The sequence below is a fragment of the Amyelois transitella genome, chromosome 9 (assembly GCF_032362555.1).
Source record: "Amyelois transitella isolate CPQ chromosome 9, ilAmyTran1.1, whole genome shotgun sequence".
Classification (NCBI taxonomy): domain Eukaryota; kingdom Metazoa; phylum Arthropoda; class Insecta; order Lepidoptera; family Pyralidae; genus Amyelois; species Amyelois transitella.
The window spans coordinates 3017711-3040695 of record NC_083512.1 but is presented as its reverse complement, the minus strand read 5'-3'; the positions used below and the strand labels follow the sequence as shown (position 1 = coordinate 3040695).

Sequence of the window (22985 nt, the reverse complement as noted above, 5' to 3'; positions counted from 1 at the left end):
TTATTTGTTAGTTTATAAACAACAAAATGAGTTAAAATATTTTATTAAACCTAAAATACAGAGTTATACTTAATACTAAAATTATTAAATAAATGCTGTTCACAAAAATAAATAAAAATATATGAGTTAACAATGTGGTGTAAGAAGCTGGTGCTATTTAAAGAATAATAAATTTCAGGGCTTTGGGGAAGACTCTTGTGATTGTCTTGAAGGTTGGCGTTTATGAACATTTGGCTTTCTCAATCTATGGTAGTTAGGCATCACTTTGCTCAAGAAGTCTAGCTGCAGAAGTTGTGAAGGTTGCTTCTCTAAGGCTTCTCGTATATGCTGGTCTGATCCCCAGATGACAGTGTTGTCAGCGAGTGTTTGAGGAGCTGTTAAATGGCAGGCTGCTCCTTTAAACAATTATTATAAATAAATTTAGTAAAAATATAAAAAGATAAACTCTTTATAAACATTCTGGAAACAGAAAGGAATTAATCATTTATTTCAAGATATAAATTGACTTTTGTTATGAAGAATATTTTTTTTGGAAAGTCTCAAACTCTTTCATGTGTGATTTTTTAAGAAAAACTAATAATAATACAAACTATTAAAAAATATAGAAATTTTAAATTAACAACTTCATCTCTTTTTTACCTATGACACAGCCACTTCCAATTTTAATGTCTACCCCAACAAAAGATCTGCATTCAAACACATTGCTTTCTCCAATGTGTCCGCACGGAGACTCCAGCCTACACCCAACTTCAAACACATTGTGAGCTCCTATAAACAAAGGTTTTGGAGGATTTTCCTGATTATCACTTTTTCTGAAAAATAATTGAAATATAAATCAGAGTTCAACAAGACAACATTGTACATAAATACATACATACATACATATGGTCACGTCTATATCCCTTGCGGGGTAGACAGAGCCGAACAGGCTTGAAAAGACTGAATGGCCACGTTCAGCTATTTGGCTTAATGATAGAATTGGGATTCAAATAGTGACAGGTTGCTAGCCCATCGCCTAAAAGAGGAATCCCAAGTTTATAAGCCTATCCCTTAGTCGCCTTTTACGACATCCGTGGGAAAGAGATGGAGTGGTCCTATTCTTTTTTGTATTGGTGCCGGGAACCAAACGGCACATAAATAAATACATAAATAAATAAATAAATGAGGTGAAATTTACAGTAGAGATTGCCTTAAAGCATTAAGTCCTATTGCACATAATTTTAGGTGCAATAAAGTTAAAATAAATAAGTATGTAGCTCTGTTTGCTTCTCCAGGAGGGAGGTGTGGTTTCATGTTTGTGTGTATTGCCAAGTTATGCTAACACATTCATATTTGCATAACAACTTACTTATGAATGATAGTAGAATATTCTTCAATGATACAATACTCAGCAATAATGATGGGGCCACCTTCAGCTATAATAGTTACTCTCGGATGAATAACAGTTCCTCCTCCAATAGTTATATCTCCTTCTAAAGTGCAGTCTTCACAAACAGTCGCTCCGGGTAAGATTTTTATACTGGGAACAAAGTTAAATTACGAACTTAATAACGTGTTGATGATGTGAACTGGTTTTAATTTCAAAAATCCAAAAATAAATTGTGAATTGGAACAAAACTGGGTGAAAATTAGTGTTTTAAAGTCTGTTTTGACATAAATAAATAAAAAGAAAATACTTACTTATTATGTGACATCGTTAAACTTGGTGTGTATTGTTTTAGTACATCGATAAATATAACACTTATTATTGAGGAATCAGCACATCAATAATCAATTTCACAATTTATAAAAATAAATATCGAAATTTTAAGTAGGTAAGACAGTTCCTTTGAAAGGTTCCTCAGGTTCCTCTTCTCTAGTGATGTTCCAGTGTGTGACACATCATAGTGTTGCCGAATGATAGTCCACTATTGATATTTGAGTATAATAACAAGTACCGAGTTTTACTCGGCTCAATTTTTTTTAACTGGGTACTCCGACGAGTACCTCGGTTTCATCAAATACCTATTTCGCGTGCGTAAACAAGTACAAACAGATTCGCGCCGATCGAGAGGCCGGCTTGCGTTGATACATCCTTCACTCCGCCCGCGTCTTTCAACTACCAGTCGCTTAATCGTTAGCAAACAAATAATTCACATTGCGCGTCATAGTAATTGAAAAGTTTTTAATTAACGATTTACTGAATGTAGGACTTAATTATATCTATCTAAATATATTGCATTGAAACCGAGTTATTCGTCCGAGAACGAATATCCAAAAAACCCGCCAAGTACGCCGAGTACCGAATATCAATCAAGTATTCAGAATAATGAATAATAGTTTTGATTTTGAATTACTAGCTTAGCCCGCCACTTTGTCAGCGTGGTCTTTTCTCCGTTTTTCGTAATATAAAGAAATTCAAGTTCTTTCTCGGGGTTTACTCTACCCCTGTACCCAATTTCTTCAAACTAAGTTCAGTAGTATAGTGAAAGCGTAACTGACAGAAATTTTGTAAGGATAGTAGGGATTTTGTGTTAACACAGAATTAAAAATACCAGTTCATTTCTCAATTATACTACTATCAAATATTAGTATATTGCAATATGTGTGAATACAGCCTTGTAATGTAGTGAGTAGTAGATGGTGATTCTTTTAAAAAAATAACGATTTTTAAATCGATTGCGGATGTATTGATTCACAAAAAAATCGAAATCCAAAATATCGATTTCCGAAAAATCATTTTTTTTAGATTGCATGTACAATTGTACAATGTAAAAATAAATACATTTTATGAAAAAGAAGATAAGTAAAATCAGTTTTTTCGTTCAGGGAATACGCTAATAACATTCATTTTAATACCATATCTTCATAAATAAACTTAAAAAATAAATGATTTAAAAATCGATCTTGTAGATAGAAAAACGATTCATCGATTAGTCTATCTCATATCATCATTCTGTAGCCGTGGACAACACTATTTTGTAACTTCTTGTTTGCTTGCTGATTGCTGGCTGTCATAAAAAACCCTTATGTCGTCCCTGGCGAAGAACCATCGATTTCTTTAATTTTGAGGAATTTATTTCTTTTGTTACGCTTGCACTTATTTAAACCCAGAGATCGTTTCAGTGTTTGCCTTTTTTGTGATTATTTAATGCGAAAACTGTGTCAAATCTTGATGAAGTAAAATTAGTTCATTTGATAATATTTTCGTAAGAACGTAGCAAACCAATACAAAACCAAATTGGAAGATTACCCAAGGCTGTGAGTAGATAGTTAACTCGCAATTATAAAAAGTATATTCCTAAGGAATTTAATAAGGAGTGAATTAATCCATTTGAAATAAATTGAGATTTCTCTCGACGCCATGTTGTCAATGTTGTTATTTACTCGCTGACTTGCCTCGGACAGTCGTGCTATGGGTTTATCGTATTGTGTCCCGATTGCGTGAGTGAGCATGTTGGAGGATGTGCCCGTCCACGGAAGCCGGAACGATGTCAGAGGTCCGAAACTACCTGCGCATCAAAGGAATCTCAGTTTGGACTTTAGGTATGTTTTTTATTATACTCTCCTATTCTTATCAGTTGTTGTTATATCCTCTTGATAACTGTAATCTCCTGTAATATCCTTGTCAGTGTGTTTACTGTCATAATGTGTGAATTTTCATCAAATTACCAACTTTGTGGTTGCCCTATATGTTTTTAATATATAATATATTCAACCTGTTTTCCAAGAATTTGCATGCATGATACTAATCCACACTTATTCCTTAATCTTATTTGGCTTCTTGCTGAAAAAAGTCATAATGCACATTGGCAATAACTTGCCTAATGTGTTCTTACACATTAGATCATTGCATACAAATAAGAATGTAAACAAAGGTATTTTAGATGCATAAATAAATTATATCTAGGTACTTCATTGGATAATGATATCAATCTTAAAACTCATATGTAAAATTATTGATTTAATGGTCATAATTTATGAGAACAATCAAATGTTTTGCATACCAGCTTTCTAGAAAACAAAAGATAGCCCTGTTCTTTGATATAATTGACTTCATTTATTACATAGTTACAAATAGTTAAAAAATTGAGCATTTCATAATATAATATTAAGCAACAAATTGAAGCAACCCTCAAGGTTGTGCCTTGTTACTGTAACAAGTTGAGGTAAATAAAAGGAATCATAATGTTAAGAGTGCATGAAGCTAACTTGGTTGAGCAATGATGGTCACACATTGTGAGCAGGTTTCATCCTCATAATTTTAAACTGTAACTATTTCATCCCATCTGCTTGTCAAAACACATAAAAAGATTAATTGCTCAATAAATTAAAGAATAAAAGAATCTTTCGGCTTCTGCTAACTTCCAATTTTTCCGTTACAAGGATAAGAAAGGCAATAGTGGGTTGCCGATTAACAATTTTCTCCAGAAAAGTGTATAAGCTCACTTATTTTTAATAGATGTAAAACAATTGGTCTGCCAGAGGCAGTAGCATTCCTTGTAGTCAAAACACATAAAAAGATTAATTGCTCAATAAATTAAAAAATAAAAGAATCTTTCGGCTTCTGCTAACTTCCAATTTTTCCGTTACAAGGATAAGGAAGGCAATAGTGGGTTGCCGATTAACAATTTTCTCCAGAAAAGTGTATAAGCTCACTTATTTTTAATAGATGTAAAAAAATTGGTCTGCCAGATGCAGTAGCATTCCTTGTAGTGTGTACAAATGCCCTATTCCTGACAATTTACCATCTCACTAACTTCCTGGTAGTAATAGTGATCAAAATACTTTTGGCTTTGTAATCAAGTCTTTATTGATCATAAACTTTTAAAGTGTTTACACAAAATAATAAAGGTATAGAAGATTATCAAGTCATGATGATTATAAAAAATCTGGCACAAAAATTTATTACACTAACTTTCGACCACTCCAGTATTTAATGTTTGTTGGCACCTTATGAAATACTTTTCTTTTTCCTTAATCTAGGAAATACTATGTGTAACAGTAGCGCTCTCAGGCTAATGGCAATACTTAAATAACTATAAATGACATCAATCCTGTGGACCAAAGACTCCAAATAGATATGTGCATTTTTTTTACCAGGTTCAGTTATAAATAAAAATGTGAAATATTAAGTACAAATTGGAACCATTCTTGCCTTGACATATTGGATTGAAAAGTTGTTTTAATTGCTTTTACAGTAACTGGATAGAATAAAGCCTTTAGCACAGTATCTTCTTTTTTTACTTTTTACTTGTTGTCCACAAGAATATAATTATGATATAACCTATTTTATTTCCCCAATTTTTATGACCAATATATCGCCTCGTTTTTATACATTTTAAATTTGTTGTACTGACTCTTGTTTATCAACTCATTTGGAAAACTGTAGTATTTCATTTCTTTATTATGTAAGATTGGAAGATATTGAATGCTGGCTTTAATATTACTACAAATTGAGTTTGGAAGCGGCGCCACTGTTAATTGGGACAAACGAGAATCTAGACCATAAGTTTCATTGTCTTTGATCTCTCGTTTCTTGTTCGAAGTCTGTTCACTACAATTAACAACAGTTTACCTATATTTATTCAACACTTGCTCGTAACGGAAATTAATTTACGTCACCCAACTCATCTTAATCTCGAAATCGGCCTAGTGGTTTTAAAGTTTAATTTAACTACAACTTACCATTAATTTCAGTATCAGATATTCATCCCTTATTATTTATTAAAAAAAATATTGGGGAAAAAAAAATATACATGGCACCACTTAATGCTGTTTGGCATTCTCTACTAGTCTACCAGGTGACTGAACAGAAAAACTTAAGTTGGTGGTGCAATAAAGTGCACATGCATACTGCAAAATACATACATTACAAAAATAAATACAATATAATAAAAAATACATAAATACACACAAGATACATAAAATACATGCATACCTTATGGCTCATCGCCTGTTTATTAAAATTCGTAAAAGGCGACTTAGGGATAGGCTTACATACTTGGGATTCCTCTTTTAGGCGATGGACTAGAAACCTGTCACTATTTGAATCTCAATTCTATCATTAAGCCAAACAGCTGAAGGTGGCCTTTAAGTCTTTTTATGACTGTTGGCTCTGTCTACCATAGCTACCATTCAAGCTTTTCATTTAATTTCTTTGACGTCAATAGAATATATACAATATTGTGATCCTTTTCTAAAGTGCTAAGAATCACACGACACTCGCTGAGTTTAAAAGTCGTTTACAAAGATGTTATCACTTCTCCTTATAATAATAGTATGAATATGCATTCAGGCACATTAAGGTCATATTTGAACTATCAGACCAGGTGGGCGGTATCTGGGGCACCTTAACCCCAGGTGAACGTTCGGCGAAAGTAAAAGTGGCTTGTGGCGTCTCGCCGGAAAGCGCCACGATTTCCTGCAGACACAAATTAAGGAGGACACAGAAGTGGCGCTGCTTAAATAAAGTGCTCTCGTACTATTGCTGTTCACAATTTGTTCTTGTATCTTTGAATTGAAATTTCTAATTGTTTTAAACAAAAAAATAAGTAACAGTGGACTTAACCCATGAAGATATCTTTTCCACTCAATCGGCAAACAAAAAGAAGTAAAATAGTTCTTTCTGGAATAGATTTTTATGACTACTAGTAAACAATTTCTCCTTGAAGTTTATCATGAAAATAATAACTCAATTACTTAAATTATCTATAGAAAGTAAACTTTGCTAAACAGATTAAACTGTCCTTTTGTACAAACATAAAAAAATTACTTTGTTTATTATAGTGGTTGGTATTCAAAAGTCAAAAATTACACAAAAGAATTGTTTTTCTGTGCAGGCACAGACTGGCAGCATTTTTTTGCTGATGTGCATGCGAAGCTTGTTCTAGGCGAGGTTGTTTATGGTAGGAATCGATTCGCACATAGACAGGTAGTGAGCCGAGTTGTCATTAGAAATTTACTCTGGTTGGCCAAGTATAGTAATTTTTTTCGCAGTTATTCAAGTCAAATGACGAGCCAAGCCCATCTGTGTTTACAAAGGCTTCGTAGTTATAACATATGTATATATGTACATACATACATAAAATCACGCCTCTTTCCCGGAAGGATTGGCGGAGAGTACATTTTTCCACTCGCCCCAATCTCTGCATACCTGGAAATATTGTTCTTTAATTTTATTAAACTTTTGTTGTGACTGATAGAAGTAATTTTTATTAGTATAATGATGGACTAACCATCACTACAGAATATGTATTGTTGATAAGGACGTAATTATTGTGGTATGGTTGGATGGAAGGTTATTGTGAAATTATATAAAATTTGTTTACTTACATATTTTCCAATGTTTTCGACGTAATAATGATTTCTATTTTCGTATGTATGTACTAGAAAATAATGTATCATTGTTGAAATATGATGGTTGTAATATTTTAAAAGTACATATTTTCATTTTTGCATAACCTAATGTCACAATTTTACATTACAAATAAAATATGCATTAAAAAATCGAATATTCTAAACATATATATTTCGAAGTCCTTTATTGTTTTATTCGAAAACTGCGTTAATTCTTGTTACTCAGAGACCCAATCTTACTTATCACACGCAAATTCATAAAAAAATAATTTATAAGAAAGGTGAGGAACCTAGGGGAAATTCTTGTTAACGGTCATTAACATCAGACTTCAGACTAATTCCATGTCTGGTTTCCTTGGTTATAATAAGCAGGCAGACCTGGCAACACTTGTCCTCGATTTCTCGTGCGCTACTGTGGTCTTTGATTAAATCGTACACGAATAATATCCTATTAAAATACCCATTTTATTTAAAAAGTTGATGTTATTTTTTTTAAACACAGATAACTTTATTGAATTTTGTACATAGAGGTAGTTTGGACTTTGGATATCCTATCTAATATAATAAATGCGATTGTTTGTAAGGCTGTGTTTGTTATGATTTACGCAAAATATACTGTACGGAATTTAATTAAATTTGGTTGGTACACGTGAAGTCTGAGGTTCATGACGTGAGTACGAAGAAAGTAAAAAATACATAAAGTCTTAGTCTTTTCATTTGTAACTTCCAAATAAATAGAATGCCTACACTAATGTTTTGAGCTAATTTCAACTTATTTTGCTAATCCAACGTCTAACTTTATTCAAAGTTTCATGAAAATCAGTAGTTTTTGCGTGAAAGAGAAACAAACACACACATCCTTATAATCTTTCGCATTTATAATATTAGTGTAGTGGGAATGATAATAAGATTTTAAATAAATTACCTATACTTGTTGAAGGGTATTGAAATGACGAGTCTCGTAGCTATTTATAGCATAAATTGACATTGCAGACATTTGCTTTCCTCAATGTTTAATGATCTTGACTGCCGGTTTTCCTCAAAGCAAACTTTATTTATAACTTTTAATCGTGTTTATTATTATAGACAAAGCAGAACTAAACACACAAGTGATCAGGATAAGGATATATTAGTGATTATCACTTTCATTATCTAATTAAGCGATGGGAGTAAATAAGATAATAAAAACGGAAATTATTCTTTGTATGAAATTACCGCATTCAATAGACGAAAATGAAGATTATCAGAGTAACCATTTCTCACACATAGCGTGCTCATTGTTTGACATTATTGAATGGCACTGTGAAAACAAACTGTCAATATTTAATAACTAGTTATGTCTGGTCAAACTAGTCTATGATAACTAAGTGGGTTCCTATTTTGATAAAAATGGGTATTTAGAGATAAGTTACTTACTATGTACATTCTAATGCGCTCATTTGTAATTAGTTTTTAAGGACTGTCGTTGCAATCAATTGATGAAAACAATTGAATAGAACTATTGAACGCCAGTGACCTTCCATTTTGCCGTTGAGCTGACCAAGGCTGGCAATTTGTGTACTTCACTCATTAGGACTTATAGCTTGTCACGAGATACCTTATTGAAGTATGAAGGTGAAACGCTTTCTGTTATTTTTGTAACAGGAGCCTGTTAATATAATGAAAAAACATGACCGTAATGACCACTAGTGACCTATCTGAATAAAAACCAACCAGCCTTTACGCCTGTTTTACATAATGATAACAAACATCTACAATCTCAAATGATTTATGAATTTATGAAATAAATGGAGAACTTATTTTCAAGAGACGTATACTTACTTATTTTCTGCTTTCTTTCATTATTTTAACATATTTTTCGTTCTGCGATGTCCTAAATTAGTATTTGTAACTTGGCCCTGTGTTCTTCACCTCGCTAGGGGCATTATTATTATTTTAATTATTACATTTTTTTTCTCAGTGGTTCTGTCCTTGCGAAGATTCATTGAAGTACACTGTTGATTTATCGCCTTGTCGTCGCTCACTTCCGAATGGTAGTAAAAAATTGACGAATTCGTCATTGTCAAAAGAATTCGTCCCACATTTTCTTGAAGTACTTTTTATCTCCACTAATAGGGTTGCCATACCAAATAATGGTAAAAATTAAATTTGATTTGAATAACAAATATTTATTTAAGTTTCTAGTTTCAGACCATTATTTTTTTGTAATCATTTTTATCTGTATTATCTGAGATTACATGGAAATTTTCATAAATATGATTTTATTAACAAGTTAATGATATTTCCACTGTAATCAAAAATAAACATCTGCTCAAGTCCTGCGCAATAAAAAATACGGAAGTACCTTACCGTAAGAAGGTAACCCTATCTATCAGTTGTTTATAGTAACAAAACAGCGGACTTTGGCACTTCTGCTTTAATTATATTGACCCTTTATCGTCTCCCCTACTAACGCCAATCAACGCAGCCATTCAAGGAATGCGGCACAGGAATGCCTACAACTACTATGTGCCGATTCAATTATAGACCATTCTAACAAGACCTATCATGATGTTCCATGTGGTGTTGTTGATTAAATTGAATAGCTTCTATTAAATAAGCCGTAAGGTCAATTATACTTCTGCTAAGATAGACCTATAAAGTTGGTTTATTTTGCATATTTTTTGCAGTCGAGTCGTGACATGATTAAGATCAATGCTATTAGTATTACGATGCGTGGGTTCCCTACACGTGTGGAATATAGACATATGGCAAATATTATTTAATTATATACATACGAGTATATATTTCCTTTAAAACTTCGTCAGCATCACTTGCAAATATGATTGATGCATTATTCAATGGATAGGCAAAAAATTGCATTTAACGCTATTTGCTTTCATTATATGGAATTCGACTAATCGTTATTATCAGTTGCTTAACCTAAGCATACCATATGTGTGTCTATCAGAACGAAACGCCTTTACTCAACTCGTTCACCGTATAATGATATAAATTACTTCAATATCCAATATAAAAGTTCAGGTTTCTCTGTTATGTGCTTTTTAATAAGAAATCCGGATGCAATAGAATCTAAAATAATAACTAATAAGTTATCAAATGCGAAAATTGTTTTTGTTGTCGGTATATGTATGTAGGTTGTTAAAATCTTACCAAATTCTAAGCAGTCAAAATCATTTTCTTATATAATCTGACGATTAACTTAGTCATGATTAAGACATTGTATTGGGGAAACCCGTAATCGTCAATCCATGCAGTTTCAAATCCGTCCTCGTATCGCAACACCTACTTTTGTAAAGCCCAGAATAATGTGATTTAAGTACGCGTGCACTCAAACACTCCGATTCAACAAACATGTCATAATACATTTATAGAACATGCTAGTTAATGATTGGTTTTATTTGTTGGATGAATTTTTATGAGTGGTGGGCATATGGAAGGACAAATAAGTTTGTTTTATTATTATTATTAGTAACGCAGTTTAAATTTGTTATCATGACATGGGTGGCGAAATTGCTTATACTGACGATATGATGGCTGGCTTCTCAATTAAACAAGTACTCAAGAGGTAAATCAGTGGATAGCAAGAAGAAATACTTTCACCATCGGCTTCTTGATACCATGAATAATATCCAAAGAAATATGTAGGTTATAATATAAACAAATATAATTATAGTTATAATATAAATAAATAAAATCTTTATCTTAACACAATTTTACAATTTGTTCTTAATATAAATACATGTAACAATTAGAATTTGTGTAAAACAAATTGTGAAAGAATGGAAAGTACACACAAATATCATTGAAATTGCAATAGAATACAAAAATATGAAACTGATAACACTGTTAAGAACTATAATAACGAGATCCACGTGCATAAAGTCATTGTTATAGCGAAGTTATTCGATAACCTTTTTATTGAATTACTCGTGTAGTGTCGAAACAGATTTGATGGATTAAAATTAACTCACGTCACATCCAAATATTTGATCCCTTTGATGTCGGATTGAAAATTGCTAAAAACAAACAGTTTTATAGCAAAATTTTCATTAGTAAAAAATTGCATTTGCAACGCTGTAAATTTAATTCATATTGATTGAAAAACATTGGGTGTAACAGAAGAGATATGATCGTACAATTAACGCAATGGAAACGAGAAATTTGTATAATCAAATGAGTGATAAGAATAAGGAACAGCATGAAAACAGAAATAAAATTTTGTTGATAGATGTTTTTCTAGGACATCTTACTTCTTTTAACATCGATATTTTGTTATCTCGTTTGCTATTTCCATAAAGTTTAACTGTAAAGTAAATACTTTTTGAATTGCTTTCAAGAACATTATGTAATTAGACTAGCACTGTCTAATATAGGAGGGAATGCGTGTAAATTAAACAAAAGCTGAATCGATACTGATTTATTGATCATCAAGTATATAGTATATAATAGTATAACATATTACAATTAGGGCTACACTACACCACGGGGGTGCAAAAAGAATAAAAATAAAAATATTAGTTTTATTTTTATGATTATAAACAAATACAATGTTATATAGGTATTCGTGTAGGTTTCGTCGACGAAAATTACCTACTGTAAGAATATTAATTAATACAAAGTATACCTATGTGCTAAACAACACAGATAATCTTAATATTAGACGATTATATTATAGATATAGGTATGTATTTAGGTATACTGTTGACGACTACATTTTACAAGGTAAGTACAATTTTTTTTTTTTTTTACATATTTAAGTATACGATTATTGTACATATTTAATAAATGTTAACATAATGTAAGTACTTAACGATGTATTATTGATATGACATAATAAACCTTTTTGTCCTATTTTTGTGTACTACGTCTACTTTATTATCATCTTTTGCAATTTTCACATTACATCCTAAATCTTCTATGACAGTAAAAGGACCGAAAAATTTACAATCTAACTTTTTACCTACTTCATTTTTAATTAATATTAAATCTCCAGTATTATATGATACATCATTTAATGTTTTATCATATAAACATTTCCTCTTTTCTTTACTATAAATTAAATTCTTACGAGCATCTTGAAGAGATACTTGTAAACGATGCTTTAAATGTAAAGGATAATTTTCTGGATTATACAAGGGTTCTATATTATTATTATTTCTAATTCTACAGGGAATTTTACTAGGTTTACCAAATACCAATTCAAACGGTGTGTAGTTCGTCTCTGTGTGAACAGTATTATTGTAGCTATAACACCAAAATGGAAGCCATTGACTCCACGTATCTTTTTGATCATCACAATGTATGCGTAAAAACGCACCTAGGCTCTTATGAGAAATTTCAATAGCTCCTAGCGATTCGTGGTGGTAAGCTGTAGATGTTAACTTTTCTATACCTAATAAATTACAAACCTGTTCCATTGTAGATGAGACAAACTCCGTTCCGCGATCTGTTGCAATAGTATCTGGTATTCCAAACCTAAGTATAAAATTATTGACAAACGCATGTGCAATACTTACCGTCTCTTTATTTTTTAAAGGATAAGCTTCGACAAACTTTGTTAATTCGCATTGGATTGTCAAGATATAGCGATTATCATCTGAGTCTCTCTCTAAAGGTCCACAAAGGTCTAAATAAATTTTCTCAAAAGCATTGGAAGCAGTTGTAGTTATCTCCATTGGCGCCTTGGTATATCTACAATGCTTCATTTTTTGACATTTGCTACATTTATTTACAAAATCCTTAATATCCTTATCTAAACCAGGCCAAAAAAATAACCTCTTAATGTTATTAGTCATTCTACGAATTCCAGCATGTCCACTGGTTGGTAACAAATGGAAGTCATGCAAAATATACTGTTTGTCTTCGTCATTCTCTATTCTCTTAACACTCTTTATTATATAAAATCGTGGACCGGTCCAATTCGTTCTATTATTTATTTCTTGTAACAAATCATTTATGAATGTTTTTATCTCATTATTTTTTACTATGCATAGTTCTTTTACTTTGATTATTTTACAAAATTCCATTAACTTAGTCACAAATTCGGCTCGCGTAAAATGTGCCCTAAAGTCAATGTTTATATAAATAGTATTCTTTATTTTGCAATAAATGAAACATTCTTTTTCTAAATCTACGTTATTTTTGCTCCTCAATTTATCTAAATCCTTTTTTTCTATAAAAGTCAATTCCATGTAATCGTTCGGTATTTTAAACAATTCCACAACTCGAGGCTGATCAGACCTTTCATCAGTGGGATTACTTAAAATAGAACTTTCACTACTTTCTTCCAAATTTTTACGTTGTCTCCTAGTCAAAACCATTATAATGTCTTCGTTCATGCTTTTCAATGTATCTGACGTAATATAAACTCTAGACAAAGCATCTGCAACACTATTATCTTTACCTTTTATATAGTTAATCTTGAAATCGTATTCTTCTAAAAGAAGTCTGAATTTTAAAAGTCTACTGGATGGGTCTTTCATTGAAAATAAGTAAACTAATGGTCTGTGATCTGTTAAAATTGTAAAATTTCTATTGTATAAATATGGTCTAAAATACTTTATTGCCCAGACTATAGCAAGTAATTCTTTCTGAATCGTAGGGTAATTTAATTCCGCTTTGTTTAAGGGTCTACTGGCATAAGCTATAGGTTTCATATTTTTATTACACAACACTGCTCCGACAGCAATACCGGAAGCATCAGTCTGTAAAATAAACTCATTACCTTCGGAAAAATCCGGAAAATCTAAAACAGGGGGTGAACTTAATTTTTCCTTTAATTTTTCAAATGCAACTGTACACTCTTCCGTCCACTTAAATACTTCATTTTTCCTTGTAAGCTTGTTTAAAGGTGCAGTTATTTCAGCAAATTTTTTTATAAATTTACGGTAGTAATTACAAAAGGCTACAAATCTTTTGATTTCGTCGGTATTAGTAGGTTTTGGATAATTTTTAACTACTTCAATTTTAGCTGGGTCAGGAAGTACACCCTTTTCAGAAACCAAATGTCCTAGATACAGTATTTCTTTCTTTAAGAATACACATTTTTGAGGATTTAATTTCAAATTAATTTTTCGAAGCCTTTCAAACACATCTGTTAAATTACGATTATGAATTTCAAGGTTACGGCCAAAAATTACAAGGTCATCTAAATATATGAAACATTTTTCATAGTTTAATCCTGACATCGCTATAGACATTACACGACTGAAAACACTTGGGCTAGTTTTCAATCCCATGGGTAATTTTTTCATGTGGTACTTTCCTGTGCTCGTTGTGAACGATGTGCAGTTTCTACTGTCTTTATCTAAGCTTATTTGAAAATACCCTTGATATAAATCTAAATGTGTAAAGTAAATTGAACCTGCTAATGAATCCAATATGTCTGTTATATTGGGTAACGGGAATTTATCATCAACAATGCAATTATTTAATTTTCGGTAGTCAACAACAAAACGCCATTTTTTGTCTTTGCCATCCGATTTCTTTGGAACTAACATTATTGGACTAGACCACTCACTTCTAGACTCCTCAATGATATCATTGTCTAACATATTTTTTATCTGATTGTCTATCTCTTTTTTTAAAGATTGTGGTAACCTGTATTGCTTGACATAAACTGGTGTCGTGTTTGGTTTTAATGTAATAGACTGTTCATTAACATTTGCAGAAGATAACTTATCTCCTGGCAAAAAGAAAATATCTGCATATTTGGAACACAAAAGTTGAATTGAATCTCGTTCTTCAGTATTTAAATTTTTTAAATTTATTAAATCTAATAAACGTTTTGCTCGTTCTGAGTTTCTTGAGCAAGACTCGAATTTATATGTATCGTAATCTGACAACAAATGTAATTCTGGTTGAAATGTAGGCAACTCAATTTGATGTTCATTGGTGTTTAATATTTTAATTGGTATTCTATTATTTGTTACTCTAACTATAGATCCTGCCATGAACAAATTTTCCGCTAATTGCTTTGGATAAACAACATAATCCTTGTCACTACTAGAAGAAACATAAACATGATGGAATGATTCGCTTCGTGCTGGGATAAGTAACACTTCTCTAGAATAATCGATTGAATCATAAAGTGGCAAACAACATTCCATTCCGTTTTGGGATACAGTGACTACATTTGAGCTCAGATTGATATTTGAACCGTAGTAACACAGAAAGTCTAAGCCTAAAATTCCATCTGCCTGTAATGGTATGCTATCGAATACGTAAAACTTATGATTGAATACTATTCTAGAATGATCACTATTATGCTCCAAATTAAGATAAATATATCCTGCCGAACGAATTTGTCCGCCTATTCCGTTCACGATAGTGTCGTCTTTATTTAAAGTTACGTTTATAGGTAAAGAATCTCTTTTTATGACAGATAAAGATGCACCGCTATCAACCAAATAAAAATGTAATTTCCTATTAACATAAAAAGACAAAAATTTTGTTTTACCATCTAAAGTCAAAATGTTATGTTTAAGATCGAAAAAACTTTAATTCATTTGTACTAGATGTTTCGGGTTGAACCTCCTCATTCGTTTGTTCATTGTAAAATACACGATGATTCGAACCACGATTCGAAGAATTTTTCATATGTCCCCTACCAAGGGTATTATAACGAGTACGATTCTGACTGCTTCTATTATTAAAATGTCCTCTATTAAAATTGTTAAACGAAGTGTTTTGACTGCCACGAAACTGATTTCCTTGTCTAAAATTTCTTACATTGTTATGCTGATACCTCGAATGTTGGAATCTGCCATGCTGCATGCGAGTATATTGAGGATACATACCTCTTCCACGGCGCGAGATGTGCATGATACCTGCTGAGGCCGTCGTCGAAGACGTTGCAGCTACCTCCTCGTCTTTAGCCGCCTGGATCGCGTCCTTGAGATGCTCGTAGTTTCGAGCTGTAATGATGGTGCTCAGACGGGAATCCCGCAGTCCATCTGAAAACCGTTTCACCGCCAACTTTTCATTCAAAGGTTTCAAAACAGCGTATTTTTCTGAATTACCCTCTGCTTGCGAAATTGTCAAATCGGAAAAAAATTTTTCGATTTCTGCCCCATACTGATCAATTGTACGCCAACCCTGAGTAACATTTTGCAATCGCGAATGAATTGATGTAAAAGATTTTTTAGATAAAAGAAATTTTCTTAAGTCTTTAACAAGGTCACTTACAGATGAATATTCCTTTTGCATACGAAGTTTAGCATTTTCTGTAAGTCTGCTTTTCAGCACAAATTTTATCAAAATTTGTTTTCCTGGATTGGACAACATTTCAGCATACATTTCTATCGAGTCAATCATGTTTTTCGTATTATTTTCATTACTGTTCATTACAGAGATAAACTCACAGGCCGTCTTCAAATCAAACTCCATTTTTGAGTCTAAAAATTCAGCAGTTTCACTATAATTACTATCACTATCACTACTTATTTCCTCTTTAGGAGTTGAACATAAAAGTTTAATATTGTCGTACACACTACGAATTTCAGTTGTTATGGAGTTAATACTATCTACTGTTTTACTACTCAATCCTTTCTCTTGACACAAAACTTTTACAATACTATCACAACGTTTCAAAATTAAATCTGACTCACTTAATTTATTTTTTATAACGTTTCCCTTGTACCTAGATTTTCCTTTCTTAATCAAATACTTCTTTATTTGTATGATATCTTCCAAGCATTTTAATAATTCTCTTTCCATAACTTAGTATAAAATAGCAATAGAAAAAGTAATATAAAATTACGTACCATATTAATTCCCGTGAGCTCCAGTAGTAGTGGCACCGAGACGTATCATATATGGACATCGCTATGTAAACAATACACGGTAAAGTAATAATTTTGTTAAGTACTTATCATTATGAAATATTATTTATACCACAATTATGCTTTAGCTTTAACACTTTAATATGGATAAGAATAATTTGTATATAAGTATAAAACGTATAAGTATATTGGTAATTTAATATAGAGGTATAATTACTTAATGTCCACTAAATAGGTAGGTATCGTAATCCGTAAATTCTGCCGTATTCGCACTCAGTCCCGACTTCTATACCGCAACAACTCTTAATTTTTATTAACGTAACGCATCACTATATATATCACACTGTACACACCCGAGAGATTTAAAACGCACGTAGTAGGATGAACATCAGGACTGGGTCTGCTAGTCACGTAGTTGGTCGTCATCGTCAATCACGCTAGGCCTGGAACACAGGATCACCCCTATCCTGCTGCCGTCGTATGATACTAGAATATCTGGTCAATATTGCATCTCTAACTTCTTGTCGTATCACAAATCCCTGCCAATTTTTAAAAATTCTGTATATGAATATCAGGCCGCCCGTGGCCACCAAAACCAGCAGTAAGACCAAGATTATATTATTGGTGTTCATATATTTCTCGAATTGGGTCGTATTACTCCCTCCAGATGCAACTTGGGCAATCACCACATCCTCGTTCTTGTTAGATTGAGATGCACCCATTTTTCGTGAAATTTACCAAATTTCCTCCGTGTAACAATAGCGTTGTGATCGCTTCACGAATCTTATTATTGTACTCTTCCAAATGCATTTTCGATCACAGAGAGCCACACGGCCACACACGATGATAAAATTCCGTAGTCCTTAAAAGGCGCGGTATCGGGTCGCGAGCGCGGAGACAGACTAGGCAAGGGTCGCCATCTAATATAGGAGGGAATGCGTGTAAATTAAACAAAAGCTGAATCGATACTGATTTATTGATCATCAAGTATATAGTATATAATAGTATAACATATTACAATTAGGGCTACACTACAACTGTATGCATGTATTTTAACGACCCCAAGATCTTATTCCATCCTAATTGTCACCTCATGTTTCCAGTCATAAGTCACCTGAGTGTTTAGTGGTAGAGCATAACGGATGAGTGCACATTAGTGAGTAGTCTCATGGGACACATAACGGATCTCCATAATGCCTGGCTAGCTGTGAGAGTCTTGCTTATAATGCGGCTTCCCACGGAATGATGTTGAATCGAGGCCGAATTCGCGCCCACGATGTTGAATAGAGGTCGCTCCTATACTACCTTTGTTTTTAATAATGTTACTATTACTAGCAAATGTACGTTCAAAACAGTAACTTGATTTTGAATTAAATTTATTGGTTTTATCTTGATGACGGTGATATTAGCTCTAATAAACTACTTTTTGGTCTCCATTATCAAAATGTAACTACCTACCTATACGGAGGTGACTCATTGATTAACATTGATGTAAAGTTGACATCTACAGGTTGTCACCTTGCTTGTTTAAAGTTTACTTGTTTTCCTTTCCTTTTGAGAGAGCTGGTTGTATCTTAGATGAAATTATGTACTAGGTATGGTTTGAGTGTAACCAGATTTCTATGCGTCATGCATGCTTAATTATCATTAATAACAATCTCAATCCTATACATGTTAGTCGGTTATCATCCATATTTACTATTCAACTATATGACGCACAAGTCATGGGAAACAAAATATGGTGCAGTAAGCAATTATCACAATTCGTTACACTAAAAAATTAAGAGCGAAGTTACCACATTTTGCTATAAACTCTGAAGTTTTTAATTCTGTCTTGCCCACAATCGTTGACTCATGTTATATACGGTCTTTTTACGCTGACATCGTCACCGATTACTCACAACCGCACGACTTGGACCTGTTTTCAAAATATAAACAGTGATTTGTCATTTGATATATCTTATTTATGAACTTCGTTCCAGAATTAGTTCTTATTCATAGAGGTCAAAGTCCTTTTATATTAAACGGAAGTGTCCAATGCCTAGGAAATGGTGGCTCATTGTGTCGGCCTAGAAACCCCCAAATATGTAGTTTACTTTAATGATATTCAAATCAAACACGCCCTTAGGAAATTGAAAGCTGTTTTGGGTCAACCATTAATGTTCGTCTTTCAGCCTTGTAATCTTTTTCCATGTCACCGATATTAACTCGTTTTCTATTTCCTTTGAACCCTCCTTTCATTTTATTGATCTCTTTAGTTTCTTTTTTAAGGGTCGTACTTTGATTCTGAATGGTTCTAAACGTTTCACCGTCTTATCTGATAATATTACACTTGGTGTTTATTTGTGTTAATTGTTTTTGCTTAAGCAAAAGCTCAAGATTGAATTTGTTAGTAGTATCTTGTAGACATGTTTGTACAGTTTGTGCGGTCAAATCTCAAGTAAGTATTACGTTGGGATATAAAAGGGAATGACACAATGGACGGAAACCATCAATCAGTAGTCCTCACCCACTCGAGGGTCCGCGATTGTTACTACTCTCGGTAGGTATTAGTTCCCCCCGGTCTCAAGCTGGATGCAATTTCTGTAAGGTCAAAGAACTGTGATTACTCTGAGCTGAGACATTTGTCGTTTGAGTATTAGTATTTTTAGATAACCTACATACATCGTGTTTTGTAATAAATATATAAGGGACGAATAACACAGATTGAGATAGCTCCGAATAAAGTTTGAGACTAATAAAATATATTGTTTGTAACCTACATGGATAAAAACAGGGAGCTCTGGATAAAGAAAGTGAAGTGTCCCCGAATTTTCTGTAATAAGTTATCCTTTAGTAGCTACAGTAACCATATTATTTATAACACTCGAACTGCCGCCATTAAAAGAATGCATACAAACATAGCCCTCTTGTGATTAAACATATGATATTTCTTTTAGTTTTGTTTCAACAGTTGGTATGACGCATTTAAACATGTGTTACAAAGACCTTTTAATTGCAAACTTCATTTATATGTTCACGTATAGTTTTGATCAACCCTAGTCCTTCAATGTATCAAGCAGTCCTAGATAAAGTTTACATAATTTCGCTACATGCCTACAAGTAAATTTGGAGAAAATTATTGTGTTACGATCAAAAAACATTTCATACAGTTAGTAAAATTGGCGCACATTTTGTTAGCCTGGCCTCGGCCGGTTTAGGAAGTACCAATTCGTGGTCCACGCCTACAATTCGCAAGGTCGTCTCAATACCAAGCTTCTCAACTTCTAGCCATTCATCCACTATTGCTAAAAGTGAACGTATTTCCATCTGATACGTACTATTCTATCTCGTAATACCATGAAATGTAATATAATTACAACAATCTTGACGGTGATTTCAGTCAATGCACCAGCTACTTTCATTTCATTATGTTTTAGTATTACATGATATAGAAACAGCTATAGAATTATATCAATCTTTAAAAGAAAAACCACTTTCATTGCTATTTTGAACTAGTAATGGGTAATAGTAGTGTAGAGAGATAACTATAACTTTTTCATGTACATTTTATTGAACGCTTTTATAGTAATAAAGATTTCTGCTCTTATATTGAAAGGAGTATTAGATTGATAAATGTTTCTTTTTTTAGTATAGCGGTTATTGCCCTTTCTTAACAAAAAGTTACCTTTCAAGCTAGCTTTTCCGTTCTTAGCTCTGGGTTCTGGTTTATTTTAAGTAAGTAGTAAAAACACCAATACCAATTTGGTTAGTTAGGGCATAGTGAGTGTCACCCTACGTAATTTATAATTACAGTCGCGTCATGCCAGCTGGTTTTTACATTCTATTGTGTGGAGGAAGTAATCTAATTGCCCCTTTGTATGTGAGAGGAAGCAAGCGTTTTTGAGTGCTTAGGAAACGACTTTGTGTCAAAGGGAACGAATAATGACACCCTGACGTTTACAGGCCAAAATATTAGAGCCTGTAAAATCGTTCCGTTTTTGTGTTCAAATTTATAGCCAAGTAAAGAATGCGCTTGGAAATATTTCATTTGATCTCTGTTGAGGACAAATAGTCCTAATATTTTCAAAGTGATAAGCTATTTAGTTTAGTTTTTATTGCGTTCACCTTGTATTTCAAATGCAGATGTACGATACAATAAAATTAATGAGGTTGTGCGAACTAAAGGTTCTGATAAAATGGTGTTTTTTTATTCATGTAATATGAATAAAAAAAACACCATTTTATCGCCGAACGTAATCAATACGGCAGATGTTTTGCGAAATTCTGACCAATCACAGACGAATCCATATGCAGCTGCTCACACAGGGCCCTTGGCTTCGCTTGGTTTTTTCTTTCTTCTCTCGTATCGTTAGTTACCAACAATTCTTAATTTTAATTTTCTTCTACCTCTAACTCCCTGGCAGTAGGTAGATACGGACATTAAAATATAAACGTGTATTCTATGATCTTATTTACTTAATTTTGTTGACTACATTTCAAGATTTCTTTGTTTCAATTATTTAGCGGAGTCGTTCGAAAATTTTCATTTCGAGTATATGGCCGATGATCTTATAATTTATTGGAAAATATTGCTCACAGATGAAAGCACAATAAATTATGAATTAAGACACAAAGTGATTCCTGCTAACTCATCGGTTCATAAATAATAACTTAATCATTATTTCACCGGGATACATAAACTTTCTTAAAAGCAAATTTTGAAAAGATCAGCGGAACAGATTTTCGGTTTCCGCATAAAATAAATGAGCTAAGTTTCGGAGAATAGACCGTGGGAGTAAAATGTTCGTTTCGTGCAAACCTGTTCTGTCTGGCATTTGTAAAATGGTTATGTTAAGAAGTATTTACATCTACGGCGTATCCATTTTCTCTTTTAAAATAACATTAATCTGTCGGAAAGGTTTTGTTTTACTCTTAAGTTTTTACATAATTTTATTACATATAGTAACTTTGCGGAATCTTGTGCAAAATATCGAAACTATCTGTTTTCGATTTGACCACATGAACTGTGGTGCGTTTTACACGAGGCCAAAAAATAATAACAACTCTACTTAGTTGAGTTCATTTATGTGCGCAGCTGAATCGTTTTCGGTCTGGGCCTCCTTATTCCTTCCAAATTATTTTACGTTAATAAATAAAATAAATTATTATGTGCTCACAATAATATAAGCGAGTTACTTTCCCGTTCAGGCTTACGGATTATGTTGTTATTATTTTCAACCTAGGTATGAATGGCGCTTAAAATATGCCATTAATGGGCAAAAATTAAAGGGCACAATATTAGAGTTATTCGTTCGCATTAATTCGCATTCTTAAAACATCAGACTTTTTCGTACTTTATCATGATTTTAGTTTATACTTAGTGATTGCAAGGAGATATGACATCATAGCAGAAACACTGTAGAGCTAAAATAAAAACGTTAAAACCAGCGTCAAAGAAGCCATACGTAATGGAATCAGTGTGAAGTAAATAGGTTGAATGGGCTCAACCTTTTATTGGATCGGGTAGTGATGTGACCGCATCAGTATCAGCTTTTGTTATATACTTGTTTATTGTATATACAATAAAATACCAATTTATGTATTGGTTTTCGTTATAGGGTGTTTAGAAAGTGATTCGAATGTCAGGTTTAACTCCTTGAGGTCACTCCAATTTGTACGTTGAAAGTTCTTCAAAAAAGAATGTAATCACTGTTGGTTTTGTGAGCCAGTGGATTTTCGTCAATTTCAAGCATTTTGATGAAGTGATAGCTTCGAGCTCGATCTATAAAGAGGAAAATTTTACTTATCATAAAATTGTTAGATCGAAAGATGTTACGATCTAACAATTTTATGATAAGTATGTACGTGAGATTCTAGTAC

General features: G+C 32.7%; 2 protein-coding genes across 2 annotated transcripts in view; one reads left to right on the top strand and one right to left on the bottom strand.

The window, feature by feature from the left end:
* Window positions 1-27: 27 nt before the first annotated feature.
* LOC106134682 (dynactin subunit 6) lies at window positions 28-1877 on the bottom strand. The gene is made up of 4 exons (XM_013334782.2): window positions 1681-1877; window positions 1349-1519; window positions 640-812; window positions 28-395 (listed from the first exon to the last, which is right to left on the bottom strand). The coding sequence occupies exons 1-4, from the start codon at window positions 1692-1694 to the stop codon at window positions 175-177; spliced, it is 579 nt and encodes a 192-aa protein (XP_013190236.1). The 5' UTR covers window positions 1695-1877; the 3' UTR covers window positions 28-174.
* A 1083-nt stretch (window positions 1878-2960) lies between these two features.
* Window positions 2961-22985, top strand: part of LOC106134706 (phosphatidylinositol 4-kinase beta) — a 49018-nt gene continuing 28993 nt past the window's right edge. The window contains exon 1 of the mRNA XM_060945725.1: window positions 2961-3525. Within this exon, the coding sequence (XP_060801708.1) occupies window positions 3434-3525 (92 nt within the window). The 5' untranslated portion in view covers window positions 2961-3433. The remainder of the gene's footprint in view (window positions 3526-22985) is intronic.